An 18,727-nucleotide genomic window follows, 5' to 3' on the forward strand; every position below is an offset into this window, starting at 1 on the left:
CCAGTTGTAATGAAATAATTCTATAAAAATTCCCAAAAAATGATGAAAAAAAACTGCTTTTTTCATAAAAAATAACTCATTATAGTACCTCTAATGCCATTTTAATATTATTATTATATTCCCATACCAAATCTAATATTTGACTGGAGTTGGTGAACGATACATCTTATAAGGACCATCATGGAAATGAGGATTCTTTTTAGCATTTTGATGAGCATCATGAACAGCTTTTTTGACATTTTCTAAAGCTTCATCATCAATTTGATAATGGAATGCAATTCTACCACCCATTAATTGAACATTATGAATTTTACCATATTTAATTAAATCATCATCTTTAATATGATTTTCTTTTAAATCAATGAAAACAAAATTAGTATCAACAGGACTTTCCAAAATTATACCTTGTTCAATACAGAAATCACCTAATTTTTTAGCTTTATCATGACTTGATTTTAATAATGGTAAAGTTTCATCAATAGCAACAGAAGCCATTTTAGCCATCATACCACTTTGTCTAACACCACCACCACATTGTTTCTTGAAATGGTTTGCCTTTTTAATGAAAGGTTTTTCACCAACCAAGACTGAACCCATTGGAGCACCAATTGATTTTGATAAACAAATTGAAATTGAATCAAAAATTTCACCGTATTGATCTAAAGGAACTTGAGCTTCAACACTTGCATTCCAAATTCTTGCACCATCACAATGTAATTTATAATTATTTTCAATACAAAATTGTTTAATTCTTAATAATTCTTGATATGGAGTAATAATACCATGTAAAGTATTTTCTAAAGAAATTAATTTTGTTGGAGCACCATGAATATCACCATCTTCTGGAACAATATTTTGTTTAATATCTTCCAAAGTTAAATAATCACCATTTGCAGGTCTAACAGGGGTGACCATAGCATTTGATAACATTGCTAAACCAGCAGCTTCATGAGTATAAACATGAGCTCTATAATCACACAAGATTGAATAAGGTGGTTGGAAAAGATGAGTTCTAATAGCAATTTGATTTGATAAAGTACCAGAAACACAATAAAGACCAGCAGGTTTACCAGCTAATTTAGCAACTTTATTTTCCAAGGCAATTGTATCAACATCTTCATTATAAACAGAATCACCAATTGAAGCAGTTAAAGCAGCTTGAATCATTGATTGAGTTGGAGTAGTGAAAGTATCTGATCTAAAATCATTTCTAGCAGATTGATAAGGTTGAATTTGAGGATCTGAAGCAGTCATCTTGTTGAAAAGTAGAGACAAATAAATAGCAGTTGTTGTTAAAACTTGACAAATCTATATATAAAGTATAAAAGAAGTTTAAAATTGTTTAGTTTACAAATGACACAATAAATTTCAACGTTTAATAAGTTTTTTTTTTCGCTTTAATTCGCTGTTGTTTGTGATTTGGAAAAACTGAGACTTTTTTTTTCCAATGAAAAATTTGTTTCTTTTTTATTGTGCCGCAAAAAAGCACGGCTCTGGGAGGGCTTTGAAATGGCGGAAATGAAGGGAGTGAAGGGGACTAGAATGGAGATTGATAGACTAGTTTGTTTTAGTTTAAAAGCTTTGGATTTGTTCTGTATGTTTGTTTTAAAAGGGGAAAAGGTTTCATTATTGTACTCGAAAAGCTTAAACGTATACTTTATTCAACGGTCTATTGTTTGCGAAAAACTTGGGACTGATGATAATCTGCTATGGACTAATTATATAACGTTGCCAGGATTTCAGGACTAATCACTGCTTATGGAAAGACTTAGCGCTCATCACTCGGACATTGGAATTACACTTGGGACTGTCGGGTCTAGAAAGTTCTTCCGAGAGACTAGTAGTTAATTCTTTAGTTTTTCCACTGCCTTTTAACTTTCCGATTGGATCAAGTGTGTTGTTTTTTATGAGTCAAATATGGTATGGAATATTAAGGGTTATGGGCTTTGATGATATGGGGTACAATTGGTAAAAGTATGTGATTATTAATAATAAGATATTATCAGCCATGAATTCTTCCATTATCAAACAATGTTTACTTACAGCAGCTTTATTAAAATATCTTGAATCTTGAATCAATGATATTGTAAGTAGCGCCCCACATAATCTAATTGATCTTGTATTTCTTTGTTCTTGTTGTTCTTATTGTATTAAATGTGATGATCTGATCATTGTTATATCAGAATGGTTGAAGATATGATATATTTATACTCAGATATGAAGATTTTATTAATCACTTCAGAGACTTTTTGGGACCTCCAACATCAAGTTGTTGCCAGTTCAGATTCAGCAGGAAAATAGATAGTTGAACTATACTAAAGGCTTCAACTGACATAAAAACGAGTCGTCGTTTTATTGAGTCTTAAAATATCCACAAGCTCGAATGCCCAAGATCAATATATATTTGAAAACTATTACATCTGAAGATAAAACCCAGATTTCAAAAGTTAATGGAGGTAAGTTTAGGATTGGGTTTAGAGATACTTCTGAGTAAGATTTTAGAGGAATTAGAATTAAGGCCAATATCATCAACACCTGCAGGACAGGAAGAAGATCAAATTCATTTGAATATACAGCTGGATGGCGTTTGTACATGACACTATTTTCATTTCTGATATCTTAATCAAATGGCCTATATTAATTGCCATTGAATCAGCCTTATTTACAATTATTTTCAATGAGCTTATTTTAGACAGCTAGCTATGATATGATTCTTATTGATTTGCATGCACACCTGTGTAGTACTTTCACATTATATAACAGTTACTAATTCCTAATTTCCCATGATGTTAATTGCAAAACTGATTGAATGTTTGATTTCACGTATGAGTCGCGAATATTTTAATTTTTTAATATAAGCGCGCCTTCAAAGATATTAATTTGATCGTTTCTTTAACTAAAGACAACTAAAGACTAATTTCAACACGTTTAAATACAAAACTTATATAAAAATGACAGAAGTTGATATTTATGAAGTTGCACAATCAAATAGTGGACCTTTCTCTTTTAAAAATCCAAATCATAAACATCCAACAAGAAGAGTTAAAGCAACAAAACAATTAATTATTGATGAACAAAAATATTTAAAATTAAATGAAGATAAATTAAAATCAAATTCAATAAATTATTTCACAATTGAAAGTCCACCTTCTCTGAAACCATCCAAGAAATATTGTGATATTACAGGTTTGAAAGGGAATTATAAAAGTCCTTCAAGTGGGATTAGATATTATAATGGTGAAATTTATTCAATTGTTAAAAATATGGCATCTGGTGTTGATCAACAATATTTAGAGTTAAGAAATGCAAATGTTGTTTTGAAATAGAAGTCATGCTACTGTTATTGCTACGAATGTTACGAAAAAGGAAAATTCTACACATGTATATTATATTATTGATAAAGTTTATCCCAATTTTTTATAATTTGATTAATTGTAATTGTAATTGAATTTGAATTTATTTTAATTTTGGATAAATCATTATTTTGAAATGGATTTATAATTATTTGTAAATATAATTTATGTAAATTTTTGAATAAATATTCAAATGATTGATTTATTTTAATTGATGTACCAACAAGAATTTTTAAACCAGTATTTGTTTCATATCCATAAATATTTATACCATCTTGAATGAATAATAATGAAGGTATACCTTGTTCATTTTCATAAAATGGTGAAAGGAAAATATCTAAAGCCATATTTGAAAGGAAATGATATTTTAATAATTCATCATTATTTATTGGTTCATTGGGTGTTGTTGTTGTATTGGTTTGTTCTTCGTTTGATTCTTCGTTTGGTTCTTCTTGTGTTTGTTCATCAACTCTTTCACTCAGTATTGTTTCTGGTGTCTTGAATGAACCAATTGGTTGTATATGTAATGGACGATTCTATTCAATCAATATTAGTCTTCAAATCTACATAAACATTTAATTTATACATACATCTCTTGAAATTAACGATATGAAGAGTAAATTTTTGGACATTGTGTAATTCTATAACTCTGTAACCCAGTAACCTTATGACCTAATATATATACCAAATCAATAATCAAATATATCAATCAATAATTCAATATTCCATTAAATTCTTGATAGTTTATTACCGTGCAAAATAAGTCAAAATACCAATTCGCGCAATATTGATTTAATCATCTGTTTATTACCCAAATAGGAAATTACCCTTTTCAGCACAATCTCCCCATTAAATTTATAATTTTGTTATTTTAAATTGCCATCAAAATTGAGTTCTTTAGAAAAGATTTATTTAAGAGTAAAATTTAAGAGAATAATTAAGAAATATTAGTATCATTTAAATATTGATTAATTAGGATTTACTTCATTTTGTTAATTCAATTGAACTAATAAGAGTACTATCAATTGATTAAAATTATTCGGTTTAGTCATACTTGTTTTTCATAGCAATTATTGGTCATCCACAAAGTAAGGCTAGTATATAAAGAAATCATATTCCTATTGTTTAACATTTATACTATTGCATTACAAAACAAAAAGTACACTCAAAGCTAGCAATTACAATGTTTAAACAAAATCAAAGTCATTATAAAATCACGTCAAAACAACCTTCAAGATCTGCTTCAAGAGGTCCAAATGCTGATGATGATTTAGATGGGTTATTAAGTGATGTTAATTTTGGTAATTTGGATGAATTGATTAGTTTAAGATTAAGTACATTGCTGAATGATGATGATGATGCAAAATCATCAAGTGGTGGTACTACTAATAATACCTCAGACCAAGCTAAAGGTTCTACAATTAAATTTAAATTAAATTCGATACCTGAAATTATTAAAACTTTACAAAAATCAAGAAATGAAGTTTCTTCACAAGATCGTGAATTATTATTAAATCAATTGTATTATTTAATTATTAAAAAACCAAATTTAGATCAAGAATATGATGATGTTGATTATGAAACTGATTTAATTAATCTTTATAAAATTTTACAATCTTCAAAATCAAACGAATTAATCCTTGCTATAAGAGCTATAACTGCTTTTATTATAACAAATATTGATAATGCAGGAATCTTATATAGTGAAGATAAATCTCTTAGTATTTTGGATTATTTAGAAAAAAAAATTATTGATTTAAATTTATCAATTTCAACAAGACAATATTTAATTTATTCTTATACTGCATTAACTTTAGTTATATTTGATGGTTCTGGTGGTTATGGAGTGGAAAGTTCATTAGATTTTCTATTAGAAACTTTATTAGGTATTACAAATAATACTGCATCAAATGATTTACAATCAAATATTCCAATTATTTCAAGTATTATTTATGGATTAGGTTCATTATTAACTTTATTATCAGAAAATGCAAATTTAAATGAAATTATTGAAAATTTATTACAATCAAGTTCAAATTTATTAACTGATTATGATATTTTAGAAATTAATAAACCAATGTCTATGTTATTTGGTCTTTGTTATGAGATTTTTGATTATAATGATTCAATTGGTGATAAAATTGATGATGATGATGATGATGAAAGTGAACAATATAATTCACCATATGATAATACATATGAAATTAAGACAAGATTAGAAGAATTAATTAAATCTAATACCAAAAAATTATCTAAAAAGGATAAAAAAGAAGGTCGTTCAGTATTTAGAGATGTTCAAACAACAATAAATTTTTATTCAAATAAAGAATCAAGATTATTAAAATTATCATCTAAAAAGTCAGATCAAGATGATTATCAAATTCAAGATGAATTAGTTTTAAGTCATTTAAAATTAAGTAAATCAAGATCATTAGCAATTAAATCATGGTTTGCATTTTTTAGATTAATTCAATTAAAATGGGTATTTGGTTCAGGTTTACATAATCAATTGGCAAATAATTCAAGAATTGGTTCAATTATTAGAGATAAACCAAATAATGATTATGCAAATAAATTTAATGATGAATTATCTGGAGGTGATGATGATGGAGAATATTGGAATGATTCAAGAACAAATAAATTAACTCATAAAAAATTAGATCAAGCTATTGATCATAGAAGAAAAGTTAAAATGAATGTTGGTTTAGAACAACAAGGTATGTTGGATTGAAGTGATATTGTGTTTCATTAAAGGAAACAAATTATAAGTTATGTGATGTAATATATGGATATTTATTTTTAAGATTATGTAATTCAAAGATTTATTTCGCGACAATTTCAAAATCTTAATTCAAAATAAGGCTGGATTGCGTAAATTGAACAACACTTTACACCTTTTATAGTGATAAATTGTGATGATCAATCAAAATTCCTTCCCTACGGCATACACATGAGCATTTGGTGGTTTGCGACTGACGTCGTTCGACACGACCGTTGAAAAAAGAAAATAAATTGATATCTTGCTCATAATATAATTGAATAATATTTGGTAATGTTAACCCAAGGCTAACTTCCAAATTTGAGTGCTTTAAAAAGTCAATATTTTCATTCAAAAATATTTTAATATTGTAACTACTTACAAAATTTGTCGTGCAAGATGTTTATATTTGAATCCATCTAATGATTGGATATATATATTGATATATCTATACAATATATTGACTATACAAGTTGATCATTAAATCATTATATTAGATATATGGACTATTTCAAGTTAGTATTCTTTATAGTGTGAATTTACTGAGTTTTTCCTTTTTGATATTTGCTTATATGATATTGTTCAAACTGTAGTGTGATATCAGTGTAAATAATTATTAACTATATAATTTACAATGTGCTTGTCTAGCTGGTCAATATGTTGATATAATGATATAATTGAATTTATATATTGATTATGTATAGATATAATATGTGATCTGAAACACTAATTATTTAAAGTTTTAATATCGACTGCAACTGGCAAATTATATTAAACTTCATGACTAGCTGTGGAATATCAAGTGCTTGGATGTCAACGTTAATATTGATCATATATTACTTTGACTTGCAGTATGTTTTTAATAGTTTGTCCTTATATTTTTTATATTGGTCGATCGTTAATCAAAATGACCTATATATATATCATCGTGGTGGAATCATATATATTGTTAAAGGTATAGCGTACTTGTAAAACGTGAATCCTTTGGAACCTTTTTCAAATTTACGGCTGCACAATATGCTTCACACATTAATAATAAGATCAATCTCTCGAGTATATATTATCATATTGTTCAAGTTATATTATACACACGTACATGAATATACATTAAAATCAGATATTATATGGACATAAAATTGTTAATGGGTATCAATTGGTTATTTCTTTTACGAAGATCATGAGATATTGTTATTTGTAGGTATATTGATAAATAATTTGTATATTGCACGCTATTAGGCACGTATAGTGGTTATGTAGATTATATAATCAAAGAATTCGCGACGATTCTAAAAGCTTTTTTAAAAAAAATCAAATTAATATTTGTCCATCAAATTCTTATTATTAATGAAGTGTAATTGAAATTGGTTGTTGATCTAGTGTTCGCTTTTGCGATGTCCGATTCCACATAATTTACAGTATGGATTGGCCAGGATTGTTATAAGTTGATAGACTGGACGTAATTAGAGGAAATGTGGACAAGGAAGTTTAGTATTCCATTATTTTATAAATGGCTTTTTCATTGGTGTTAAATCAATATAATCATTTATAAGATGTTTATATGTTAAATCCATATCTAATGATTGGATATATAACTTATCTATACAATATGATTATAAATCAACGGTCATCATTATATCATTATACTAGATATATGGACTATCCCAAGTTACTATTCTATATAGTGTGAATTTAATGAGTTTATTCTTTTTCAATTGATTCATTATTGATGGATAGATGTAGTTATATATTATATGGATATATAGTTAATCTGAAGTACTAATATTTATTTAATACGTCTAGTTATGATGTGATTATAATATTGAAGTAACAATTAATACGTTAAATTCTCGTCGATGCTGCAATTTCAATTTTATTAAACTGCAAATTATTATATAATTTATTAGAACATGTCGTTCAATATTTATTAATATATAACTACACAGCTCCAGTGATTGAATTTAACTAAGTGGATACACGGTCTTTCTCTTTTGAAATTAACAATCTTATTGCACAACTCTTATAACACAAATGATCATCAAGCATTCAATTGTACATACTTTTCGTCAGTGGACTCATAATGTTATACTAGTATGGATGGTGTTTCACCAGCTAGCATTGTTGACTAAAACTAATTAACAAATTATAGAATACTCTGCTGAAGACAGTATATATATATGAGATAACCACAATACAATTTACCATTTGAAGCACTTGATTAGATATATGGACGATATTACAAGTATTGTTAGTATTCTTTCTCGTGGATTTCAATGGATTTACATTTTTGAAAAAAGAATAATAATGTAGACCAGTAACATATACACAATATCACTACAACTACAATACTCTTCATATCCTTTATCTTTTAGTATCTTCTTTGTCTCTTTAGTATCAGCTTTGTCTCCTGTCTTTGTTGTCTCAGGGTAAATAAATCCCATTCGCGATCACAGTTTCAAAATTCAAAAAAGGCCAACACTTCAATTTGACATCAGTAAACAAAGGTACGAACAGATCAATCAGAGATCAATCACAGCTCAAACAGATCACAATGGACTTCGAGGCAAATGAAGACGTCAACGGGGTACGTTTGTCATGGAACGTACTCCCAGGATCAAGAACTGAAGCAAACAGAACAGTCGTCCCAATCGGTGCTTTATATACTCCATTAAAACAAACTACAAATTTAAGTCTTGCTAATTATGATCCAATTGTTTGTGCTAATAATCAATGTAAAGCCATCTTGAATCCTTATTGTTCATTGGATACAAGATCAAGATTATGGATTTGTCCTATTTGTACTGGTAGAAATGCTCTACCAAATCATTATCAAACAATTACACCAGAAAATTTACCATTAGAATTAAGTCCTGATGCAACTACAATTGAATATATCTTATCAAGACCAGTACAACATCCTCCTGTTTTCGTGTTTGTTATTGATTTATGTCAAGATGAAGATAATTTAGAAGCCTTAAAGGAAACTTTAATAATTTCTTTAAGTTTATTACCTCCAAATGCTCTTGTTACTTTAATAACATTTGGTACTACAGTTAATTTACATGATTTAAATTCTCCATTCCCAAAAACTACTGTGTTTAGAGGTAATAGAGATTATACATTTGAACAAGTTTCTGATTTATTAAATAAAGATTTTAAAAGATTTTTTGCAGTTTTACAAAATGTTGAATTTCAATTAACTTCAATCTTGGAAAATTTGAAAAAAGATCCATGGCCAGTTGGATCTGGTAAAAGAGCTTTAAGATCAACTGGTGCTGCATTATCAATTGGTATTAATTTATTAGAATCTACTTTTAAAGGTTTTGGTTCAAGATTATTATTATTCTCTGCAGGTCCAACTACTTTAAACCCAGGTTTAATTGTTGGTAATGAATTAAAAGAACCAATTAGATCTCATAATGATGTTGATAAAGATGCTGCAAAACATTATAAAAAAGCTATTAAATTTTATGATTCCCTTGCTGAAAAAGCTTCAATTAATGGTCATGCTATTGATATTTTTGCAGGTTGTTATGATCAAATTGGTATTAGTGAAATGCAATCATTATCAAATAAGACTGGTGGTGTCTTATTATTATCAGATGCTTTCACAACTTCTATTTTCAAACAATCATTCTTAAGATTATTTGCTAAAGATGAAGAAGGTTATTTATTAATGGGATTTAGAGGTCAATTAGATGTTAAAACTTCATTAGAATTAAAAGTTTCTGGATTAATTGGTCATGCATCATCTTTAAAAGCTTCAGGTCCAAATGTTGCAGATACAGAAATTGGTATTGGTGGTACAAATAGTTGGTCAATGAGTTCATTAACACCAAATCATTCATATGCAGTTTTTTTCGAATTAGCAAATCAAATTAATTCAAAACAAGCTTATATACAATTTGTTACACATTATCAACATGCTTCAGGTACTTATAGAACCAGAGTTACTACTTTATTAAATCCATTAGCAACACCTGGTGTATCTGATATTTCAACAACATTTGATCAAGAAGCAGCAGCAGTATTAATGTCAAGAATTGCAGTTTTCAAAGCTGAACAAGATGATAGTGCAGATGTTTTAAGATGGATTGATAGAATGTTGATTAAAGTTTGTTCTAAATTTGGTGATTATTTAAAAGATGATCCAAATTCATTTAGATTATCACCAGTTTTTTCATTATATCCACAATTTATGTTTTATTTAAGAAGATCACAATTTTTACAAGTGTTCAATAATTCACCTGATGAAACTGCATTTTATAGACATGTCTTGACTAGAGAAGATACAATGAATTCTTTAATTATGATTCAACCAACTTTAACTTCATTCTCTATGGAAGGTGAACCAGAACCTGTCTTATTAGATTCTATTTCAATTAGACCAGATCGTGTCTTATTATTAGATACTTTTTTCCATTTATTAATTTATCATGGTGAAACAATTGCAGCATGGAGAAATGCTGGATATCAAGATGATCCAGAATATGCTTCATTTAAAGAATTATTAGATGAACCTAAAAAAGAAGCTGCAGAATTATTAGTTGATAGATTCCCATTACCAAGATTTATTGATACTGAAGAAGGTGGATCTCAAGCAAGATTCTTATATTCAAGATTAAATCCATCTTCAAGTTATAATGATGGTGCAAGTGCTGGAGGTGGTGTTGTTTTAACTGATGATGTTAATTTACAAACTTTTATGGATCATTTACAAAAATTAGCAGTTGCAAATAATAACTAGGCACCCAAATTGGTCCTAATGTATAATAGTTACTTCCATTTACTTGGATTTTTAAAAGATTTATGGTTTTTTTCAAAATATAAAAAACTTGTTTAAATATATATATAATGATTTAAAAGTTTGTAGTCTACATTGATCTCAAATTGCAAAAACATATATTAACCACATACACCATAGCTTCTTATCACAACTCATAAATTGGCATTGTAAAATTATCACCATCCAATATTAATAAATTGTTAATTGGAATTTCCTTTTTACTTATATAATTAATAACATCTTGTGAAAGTGTACCACCAAGTATAGCAGCAACTGGAGAAATTTCAAAATTTAATTGTTTCAAAATTTTTTCAAAAATTTCTAGATTTGTTATTTCATTTAATCCCAAGTTTAATTGAATTTCATTTGATTTGGTTTTAAGTGAGTCTAAATTAATCTCTATAGAATTTAATTCTAATTCATATAATGCAAGAAAAATTGATAATAATGGAGATACATTTTTCTTTGCTCTCTTGGTTAATTTTGTTAAATTTTTAGAATGGAAACAATCTTCAAATTTTATAAATTTTGATTTTAATGTAAATTTTTCAAAAAATTCATTTGTTTCTTTATTATGAGTTGTTTCAATTTGAATAATTTCTTGATTTGATGAAATTTTTTCTAATTTCCTAGAAATTGGCATTTTTTTCTTTGTGAATTGTGATATATCCAAAATTAAATCACTGAAAAAATAACCATAAAGACCATGAGTTGTTGTTGTATATAAAGAGATGTTTAAATCTCTAGTTATATTATTCAATTTTTGTAAAAGTTTAGCATCAAGATTATTTGCAATGATTAATTTAAATTTCTTGAAATATTCTAAATCATCAATTGGTAATTCTTTAGAATTTATTGTTAATTGAACTCTTGGATTCATATCTTGAATCTTTGGTAAAACAGCTTCAACTTTAGATTTCCCCAAATCTGATTCTTCAAGGAAAAACTGTGTAGTTAAATCATCTTCAGTAACAACAGAAGGATCCAAGATTTCAATTGAACCAATACCACTCAATGTTAAATTCTTGATAATTTCTGTACCAACACCGTTTAAATTTATAACTAATATTGACGCGTTTTTAATCTTGTTTTGACCATCAGCACCCCAGACACGAAGTTGTCTATCGTACAAAGCTAATTCATCAGCACTGAGTTCACTCATTATGTACCTGTAATCTAATTATCTTTCAAAAACAACCAAAGAATTCAAGTATGAGTTTATGGATTTTGTATGGATTTTGTATCAATTTCCAATTATTTCAAATATCATCAATTAAAAAATTCGCGAACCCTTTTGATATTTTTCAATTTTGGCACTTTAATGGAAATCGAAAACCAAAACAAAACATTTGAAGAACAGGAAGAATCAGAACCAAAAGAAAGGATAAGAAATCAATCATGGACCTCTTCAAGATCTTGGACACCACGCCAGAACCACCAATCGTCAATTTGAATACCTCGCTGGACACTTCGGGGGACTACTGGCTAGCTGTGCCTATGAATGAATACCAAAAAGAACTGACTGACCAAGTTGTTTCATTACATTATTCTGATATTTTGAAATATTTTGAAACTGATGATAAAGATAGAGTACTGTTGGACTCATTAGAACTACTATATTTGAATTCCCAATTGGTGGCTACACATCCATATCTATTAATCAATCATTATTTACCCAAAAATTTAACTTCAAAGGATATACCTTTCAATCTTTGTGAAACTAGTGGGAAATTCCAAGTATTAAGAGATGTTATAACCCTTGTGGAGGAAACAAAGCTAAATATTGCCATTGTGGCAAGATCTGGAAAATTATTGGATTTAATTGAAGCTTTATTATTAGGTTGTAAAACAAATATCAAAAGACATTATGGTAATTATATTAAAGATCCTGCTAAAGCCAAACAAAGAGATTTAACATGTCATATAATACCATCAGATGTTGACATAGATATTAAAGATAAATTTGATTTAGTTTTTTCTCTTGATATCACCTCACAAAATGATTTCCTAAATTCATTGAAAGCAGATCCTAAATCACCAATCTTAAGATTTGTTAGTGCAAATTCAATTGATCACGTTGCCCTATATTTCCGTCAATTCCCTAAAGAAAGGTATGATTATTTAGTTGATGTTACAGCTGCCATTGTGGTATTAAGAGATCGTGTAGGGATTTTACCACCAGATTTAAGACCAATTTATACCAAAAAATTAACTTATTTGAAAGATTGGTTTAAAGATTTTAAAAATAATCCATGGCCATTACCTGAATTATCACCAATTAAAAAATATGATTCAGAAGATGTGGAAAAATCTTTATTATCAGAAGTTTATCATGAAAAACAATTTGATCAATTAACCCCCAAATTTAAATCTTATTATGAAACCAAAAGATTAAATCGTGATTATACTTCAAATCCCTTGAAAGATGTTACATTTGGTATCCTTAGTGTTAATTCTAACTATACTGAAACTTTAACACATAAATTAATTCAAGAATTTAATGTTTTACATAATAAATTAGCAATTCAATGTAAAGAATTTGAACATTTTGAACAATTTCAATCAAATGAAAAAAATTATTTACTTAATGATGAAAGTAAATTAATAACTGAATTGGATCATGTTAAAACAAGAATAAATACAGCAAATAATAAATCTTCAAAATTAATAAACAAGATTGAAGAATCTAAAAACAATGTTTTGGATTTAGAAAATAAAGTTGAAAATTTACAAACTAAACATGAAAAATTAACCAGAATTGAAAATTTAAAAAATGAAATACTTAGAGAGGAACAAAAAAAGAAAAGCACAATAGTGGAAAATGATTATATGTTAAAAGAAATAAACACAGCTAAAAATTCCATAATAGAATCAAATAAAAATATTGAAGATTTTAAGAAATCAATCTTATCAAATGAAACTAAATTAGATGAATTATTTAAAGATGTTCAAAATACACCAATTGAATCTGAAGATCTAACAAAATTACAAGAACAAACAAAAAACATAAAATTAAAAATTGAAGAAAATTTAAAAAAATTAAATACAGGAAGAGGTAGAAATTCTGATCATAGAAGAAATAGCCCGAGTGTTAAATAAAACATCACACTACAATTTCAATTTTGTTCAATTCTGTTTATACTAGTATATAATATTTTTTAATATCTATCCGTATATATTGTGGTTTATTTACACAAGTATCCCTAAAACAGTAATTCAAACTACTCTTGTAACCAAATTTTAACAGATCTATCCCAACCACTTGATATAATAAAATCATCAGCCAAATCAACACTCATAACTTTATCAGAATGACCTTCTAATCTATGTAATTCAATCCAATTATCACAATTATATAACTTAACAGTCCCATCATAAGAACTTGATGATAATATATTACCATTAAATTTTAAATCAGATATAATTTTATTATGTGCAGGAATTGTGAAAATATCTTTAGACATTCTTAAATCCCATATCTTTATTGAGCCTTCTGCCCCACCAGTGGCAATTTGATATCCATTATCTCTCCAATCTAATCCATAAATTGGTTTAATATGTCCATCAAGAATCATTATTGATTTTCCTAATCTTAAATCCCAAACATGTCCTATAGCATCTAATCCTGCACTTGCTAATAAAGAACCATCTTTTTGGAACCCAAGAGTATATACTTCTTTGGAATGGCCCTCTTGTAATAATAATTGTTGTTGAGTTTCTATATCCCATAATCTCCATGTTTGATCAAATGATGCACTTGCAATAAATTTTCCTGATGGATGGAACTTTGATCTTACAATTCTACCTTCATGACCTTTAAATGCTGAAATTGGTGTTGATTCTAAGGATTCTATATCCCATAATGAAAGTTGATCTCCAGAACTTAGGAATAAATTATCTGTTGTTGGTGACCAATCTAATCCACTAATTTTACCTTCATCATATTCAAATTCTTTTAAGACTTCTAAATTTTTATTCAAAAGTTTAACATTACCAGACCATGAGCCTGATAATATCTGATCATGGTTTCTCTTGTTTATAGCCACTTGTGATACAGGTCTTGTTGAAACTAATTGTGACCCACCAAGTTCAAATTTTTTAATTTGTTCATTTAATGCTCGCCTTATTGTCAATTGTTTAGCCATGGATATAGTGGAATCTTGTTGTTGTTTGTGAATTCTTTCTTTGGCTTGGATACTTGAATATTCTGTAATGAATTTTCTAGCATTCATTAACTCCTCTGAACCTGGTGTATAAAATTCTTCATCTTCAGCTAAATCATCATCACCATCTTCATCATCTTCACCCATTTCAACATCTTGGTTGGTCAAATCAATATTTCGACTTACCACAAGCTCAGTGAGTCTTTCTCTTCTATCAGCTTTATCCTCACCAAAATATATGATTGGTTCTCCCAATGATCTCAACATGGCTTTAACTTCATCATCATCTGTTGGAATCAATCGTAGATTTGCAGTTCTCTTATTCTCTAGTTGTTGCAGGAACTCACCAACTTGGACACCACCAGACTCATAGTCCCTGTCTTCTCTTAGTTCATCGTAACCAACTGTCTCCTGTGCCATTTTCTAGTCTCTTTGATACCTTTGTTTTGATGCTTTTTGTTGTTTTGGTTTCTCATCGCACTTGATTTTTTTCAAACTTGCAACAAAATTTTGTTCTTTATATGGCATAAAACTAAACCAGTATTCCACCAAAATCACCAACAAAACCAAAGAGAACAAAGAGAACAAAATGCCATTGCACAAGCAGAAACACATCGAGTACATCGTCTCATTGGACAAACAGCAGAAGGATTACCACTACTGGGCTACAGAACACTTGCGACTCAACGGGACGTATTGGGGGCTCACTGCTCTATGTTTATTAGACTCGAAAGATTCATTCCAAAAACAAGATATCGTGGATTTTGTACTAAGTTGTCATAATGAAGATGGTGGATTTGGTGCTTTCAAGGATCATGATAGTCATTTGCTCTCTACGTTATCAGCTCTTCAAATATTACTCATATATGACTCGTTAGATGTATTATCTACTGAGGATGTTGATAAATTGGTGAAATTTATAACAAGTTTACAATTAGAAAACGGTGCTTTCCAAGGTGATAGATTTGGTGAAGTTGATACAAGATTCGTATATACTGCTATTCAATCCCTTGCCATTTTGGGTAAATTAAATTCTCAAATTGTTGATGGTGCAGTGGATTTCATTATGAAATGTGTTAATTTTGATGGTGGTTTCGGTTTAGTTCCAGGTGCTGAAAGTCATTCTGCTCAAGTATTTACATGCTTGGGGACATTGGCTATTGCCAATAAATTAGATCTTGTAGATCAAGAATTAACTGGATGGTGGTTAAGTGAAAGACAAGTTGAAAATGGTGGATTAAATGGTAGACCTGGTAAAATTCCTGATGTTTGTTATAGTTGGTGGGTTCTTTCTTCATTAGCATTAATAAATAAATTAGATTGGATAGATTATGAAAAATTGAAAAAATTTATATTAGATTGTCAAGATGATGTTAGTGGTGGGATTAGTGATAGACCTGGTAATCAAGTTGATGTTTTCCATACAATTTTTGGTATTGCAGGTTTAAGTTTAATGGGATTTGAAGATCTTGTACCTGTTGATCCAATGTATTGTTTACCAGTTGAAGTTAGTAAAAAAATTAAAAAATGGCCTTACAATGATAATGAATAATATAAATATAATATAATATATATTACTATGCTTAAAAATGCAATTCTTTAATTTCTGATCTTTTAGAGTTTAAATTATACTCAATATAATTTAATTTTCTTTTCTGTATTAATATCCCTGGATTTAAACATTTACAACCATTATATGTAACATCAAATGCAGGTGAAGTTGGATCTGTAAGTATTAATACTGTGGGTAATGGTGATAAATGTAATGTATGATCTAAATGCCATATAACAGGTTTTAAATTCTTAGTAAAAGGTGATAAATGACCTTGATCAAGTACAGTTTTAACAACTTTTCTAGCTTCTGAAACTTTTGGTGGTAATGATTCTAATTTTTCAATTTCTGTTCTTCTTTCATCATATTCATCTTCATCTTCTTCATCACTATCTTTAGATAATTGTGGGAATAATACTGTATTTCTTCTAAATCTACCACCTATATCATCTCTTGCAATGACAATTTCTTGTGATAAATAAACCATACGTGTTGGATTTGATGACCAATTAACACTTCTTGCAACTCTTGTTATTCTATTACCAAATAGTTTAGGAATTGGATGTTTTGGCCATAATGGAGCTTGCCATAAATCATTTTCTCCAGGTATAAATACTAAATTTATTCTACCTGATATGACGGGGAATTTTTCCAATATAGAAGCTAATGAATCAAATAAATTTTTATATTCTGATGTATGTTTTGGTGATGAAGTGAAAGAACCATTGAAAATTATTGAAATTGGTAAATCATTCTCATCTTCAGATAATCTGGTAAATAATTTTGTTAATGCATCAAGAGTTTTCAAATCATCAAGATAACAATTTGCTCCCAAGATAATAATTTTATGATCTAATTCTCTTTCGAGTAATTTTAATCTTGTATGTAATTCTCTATCAATTCTCATATTTGCATGAATCCCCAAGAAATCTAAATTACCAATAGCTTCTAAAGTATCAGTTCTTCTTTCACCAGGTGGATGACCAATTGATGAACAATAAAATTTACCATTTGAATGAATACCATCACATAAAACCATATTACCTGGGACATAATAAGAGCCTAAATTTGGATCAGCTTGATTTATATCTAATTGAATCTTATCAGAATTATCTTGTAAATACCATTCACCATTCATTAAAGTTAACATACCGAAAAGCATAAATCTTTGATTATTTCTACCTAAAAGATTTTTAACTTGTGTTATGGAGTTTGTACCATCTTGATCGTTTGCCACTGATGAAAATGCATTAAATGAATTTGATTGGAAATTTTCATTTCTTAATAATCGATCTTTAACAATATGGAACCTTTTTTGAAATAATCCAATATTTGCATCTATTGAAGTTGATTGGAAACTTGAATCTTTAGTTTTAGAAGGTTCATATTGTTTCCTATGATGATTATAATCAAATAATGGTTGTTGAAAGGCATCAATGATTCTAAAATATTCTCTCCAATCAATTGTATTTCTAATTGGTTGGGGTGATATACTTGTTGGTGGTGAAGTTCTATTATTTATTGCTTCTTCATCTTCACTAACCATGACTTCATCAACAACGGTATCTCTTCTACCAGCAATCATGGAGTCTACTGAAACTTGTCCTTGCCCTTGTCCTTGTCCTTGACCTCCTTGGTTGTTGTTATTCTGTACTGATTCTAATGTATTTCTAGTTTTAGGTAATGAAGAATTTAATGAATCAATTTCTTTAATAACATCATTTAAACCATCACCATCAATAAATAAACCTCTATCTTGTTCTTTCCATATTTTAGCAATTTCTTCAATGAAATATTGTGATTTGGCAGACTTCCATTCATTACCAAATTTGGGTCCAATATAATCTGATAATATTTTTAATGCTTCTGATTTGATATTTAACCCATGTTTTTTAGATAAGATTCTATATGCTATGGGTCTAAGATTTGATGGTTGTAGTCTTATGGGTAGTATCACTGGTTGGTTGTCCATTGTTTATTGGTGCTATTGGTGCTTTATACCAGATCCAATATGTACTCAATATATTTATGTCTTTTGAAACTTTTGTATATATATGAAAGACGCGACGCGTAAATTAAGCCTCGGAACTTATTTGAACCTGGTCGGAATTCTCTCTC

The 18,727-nt window shown here is 28.4% G+C and overlaps 9 protein-coding genes across 9 annotated transcripts; 5 read left to right on the forward strand and 4 right to left on the reverse strand.

The window, feature by feature from the left end:
• Window positions 1-132: 132 nt before the first annotated feature.
• Window positions 133-1,254, reverse strand: BN7_2180 (low specificity L-threonine aldolase; the record flags this gene model as incomplete). The annotated part of the gene is made up of 1 exon (XM_011277238.1): window positions 133-1,254. One exon carries the CDS (start codon window positions 1,252-1,254, stop codon window positions 133-135), a length of 1,122 nt encoding a protein of 373 aa, XP_011275540.1.
• A 1,697-nt stretch (window positions 1,255-2,951) lies between these two features.
• Window positions 2,952-3,326, forward strand: IES6 (Ies6p; the record flags this gene model as incomplete). Its single annotated transcript, XM_011277239.1, has 1 exon — window positions 2,952-3,326. One exon carries the CDS (start codon window positions 2,952-2,954, stop codon window positions 3,324-3,326), a length of 375 nt encoding a protein of 124 aa, XP_011275541.1.
• Window positions 3,327-4,536: 1,210 nt separating this feature from the next.
• Window positions 4,537-6,084, forward strand: BN7_2182 (IFRD domain-containing protein; the record flags this gene model as incomplete). The annotated part of the gene is made up of 1 exon (XM_011277240.1): window positions 4,537-6,084. One exon carries the CDS (start codon window positions 4,537-4,539, stop codon window positions 6,082-6,084), a length of 1,548 nt encoding a protein of 515 aa, XP_011275542.1.
• A 2,575-nt stretch (window positions 6,085-8,659) lies between these two features.
• On the forward strand, window positions 8,660-10,855 carry SEC23 (GTPase-activating protein SEC23; the record flags this gene model as incomplete). The annotated part of the gene is made up of 1 exon (XM_011277241.1): window positions 8,660-10,855. The coding sequence occupies one exon, from the start codon at window positions 8,660-8,662 to the stop codon at window positions 10,853-10,855; it is 2,196 nt and encodes a 731-aa protein (XP_011275543.1).
• Window positions 10,856-11,039: 184 nt separating this feature from the next.
• On the reverse strand, window positions 11,040-12,056 carry AOS1 (E1 ubiquitin-activating protein AOS1; the record flags this gene model as incomplete). Its single annotated transcript, XM_011277242.1, has 1 exon — window positions 11,040-12,056. The coding sequence occupies one exon, from the start codon at window positions 12,054-12,056 to the stop codon at window positions 11,040-11,042; it is 1,017 nt and encodes a 338-aa protein (XP_011275544.1).
• Window positions 12,057-12,292: 236 nt separating this feature from the next.
• Window positions 12,293-13,993, forward strand: HDA3 (Hda3p; the record flags this gene model as incomplete). The annotated part of the gene is made up of 1 exon (XM_011277243.1): window positions 12,293-13,993. The coding sequence occupies one exon, from the start codon at window positions 12,293-12,295 to the stop codon at window positions 13,991-13,993; it is 1,701 nt and encodes a 566-aa protein (XP_011275545.1).
• Window positions 13,994-14,115: 122 nt separating this feature from the next.
• PRP4 (U4/U6-U5 snRNP complex subunit PRP4) lies at window positions 14,116-15,477 on the reverse strand (the record flags this gene model as incomplete). The annotated part of the gene is made up of 1 exon (XM_011277244.1): window positions 14,116-15,477. One exon carries the CDS (start codon window positions 15,475-15,477, stop codon window positions 14,116-14,118), a length of 1,362 nt encoding a protein of 453 aa, XP_011275546.1.
• A 169-nt stretch (window positions 15,478-15,646) lies between these two features.
• BET2 (Rab geranylgeranyltransferase BET2) lies at window positions 15,647-16,609 on the forward strand (the record flags this gene model as incomplete). Its single annotated transcript, XM_011277245.1, has 1 exon — window positions 15,647-16,609. The coding sequence occupies one exon, from the start codon at window positions 15,647-15,649 to the stop codon at window positions 16,607-16,609; it is 963 nt and encodes a 320-aa protein (XP_011275547.1).
• Window positions 16,610-16,640: 31 nt separating this feature from the next.
• On the reverse strand, window positions 16,641-18,581 carry DPB2 (DNA polymerase epsilon noncatalytic subunit; the record flags this gene model as incomplete). The annotated part of the gene is made up of 1 exon (XM_011277246.1): window positions 16,641-18,581. The coding sequence occupies one exon, from the start codon at window positions 18,579-18,581 to the stop codon at window positions 16,641-16,643; it is 1,941 nt and encodes a 646-aa protein (XP_011275548.1).
• Between the last annotated feature and the right edge of the window lie 146 nt (window positions 18,582-18,727).

The sequence above is a fragment of the Wickerhamomyces ciferrii genome, contig 00049, assembly GCF_000313485.1.
Source record: "Wickerhamomyces ciferrii WGS project CAIF00000000 data, strain NRRL Y-1031 F-60-10, contig 00049, whole genome shotgun sequence".
NCBI classification, from domain to species: Eukaryota; Fungi; Ascomycota; class Saccharomycetes; order Phaffomycetales; family Wickerhamomycetaceae; genus Hansenula; species Hansenula ciferrii.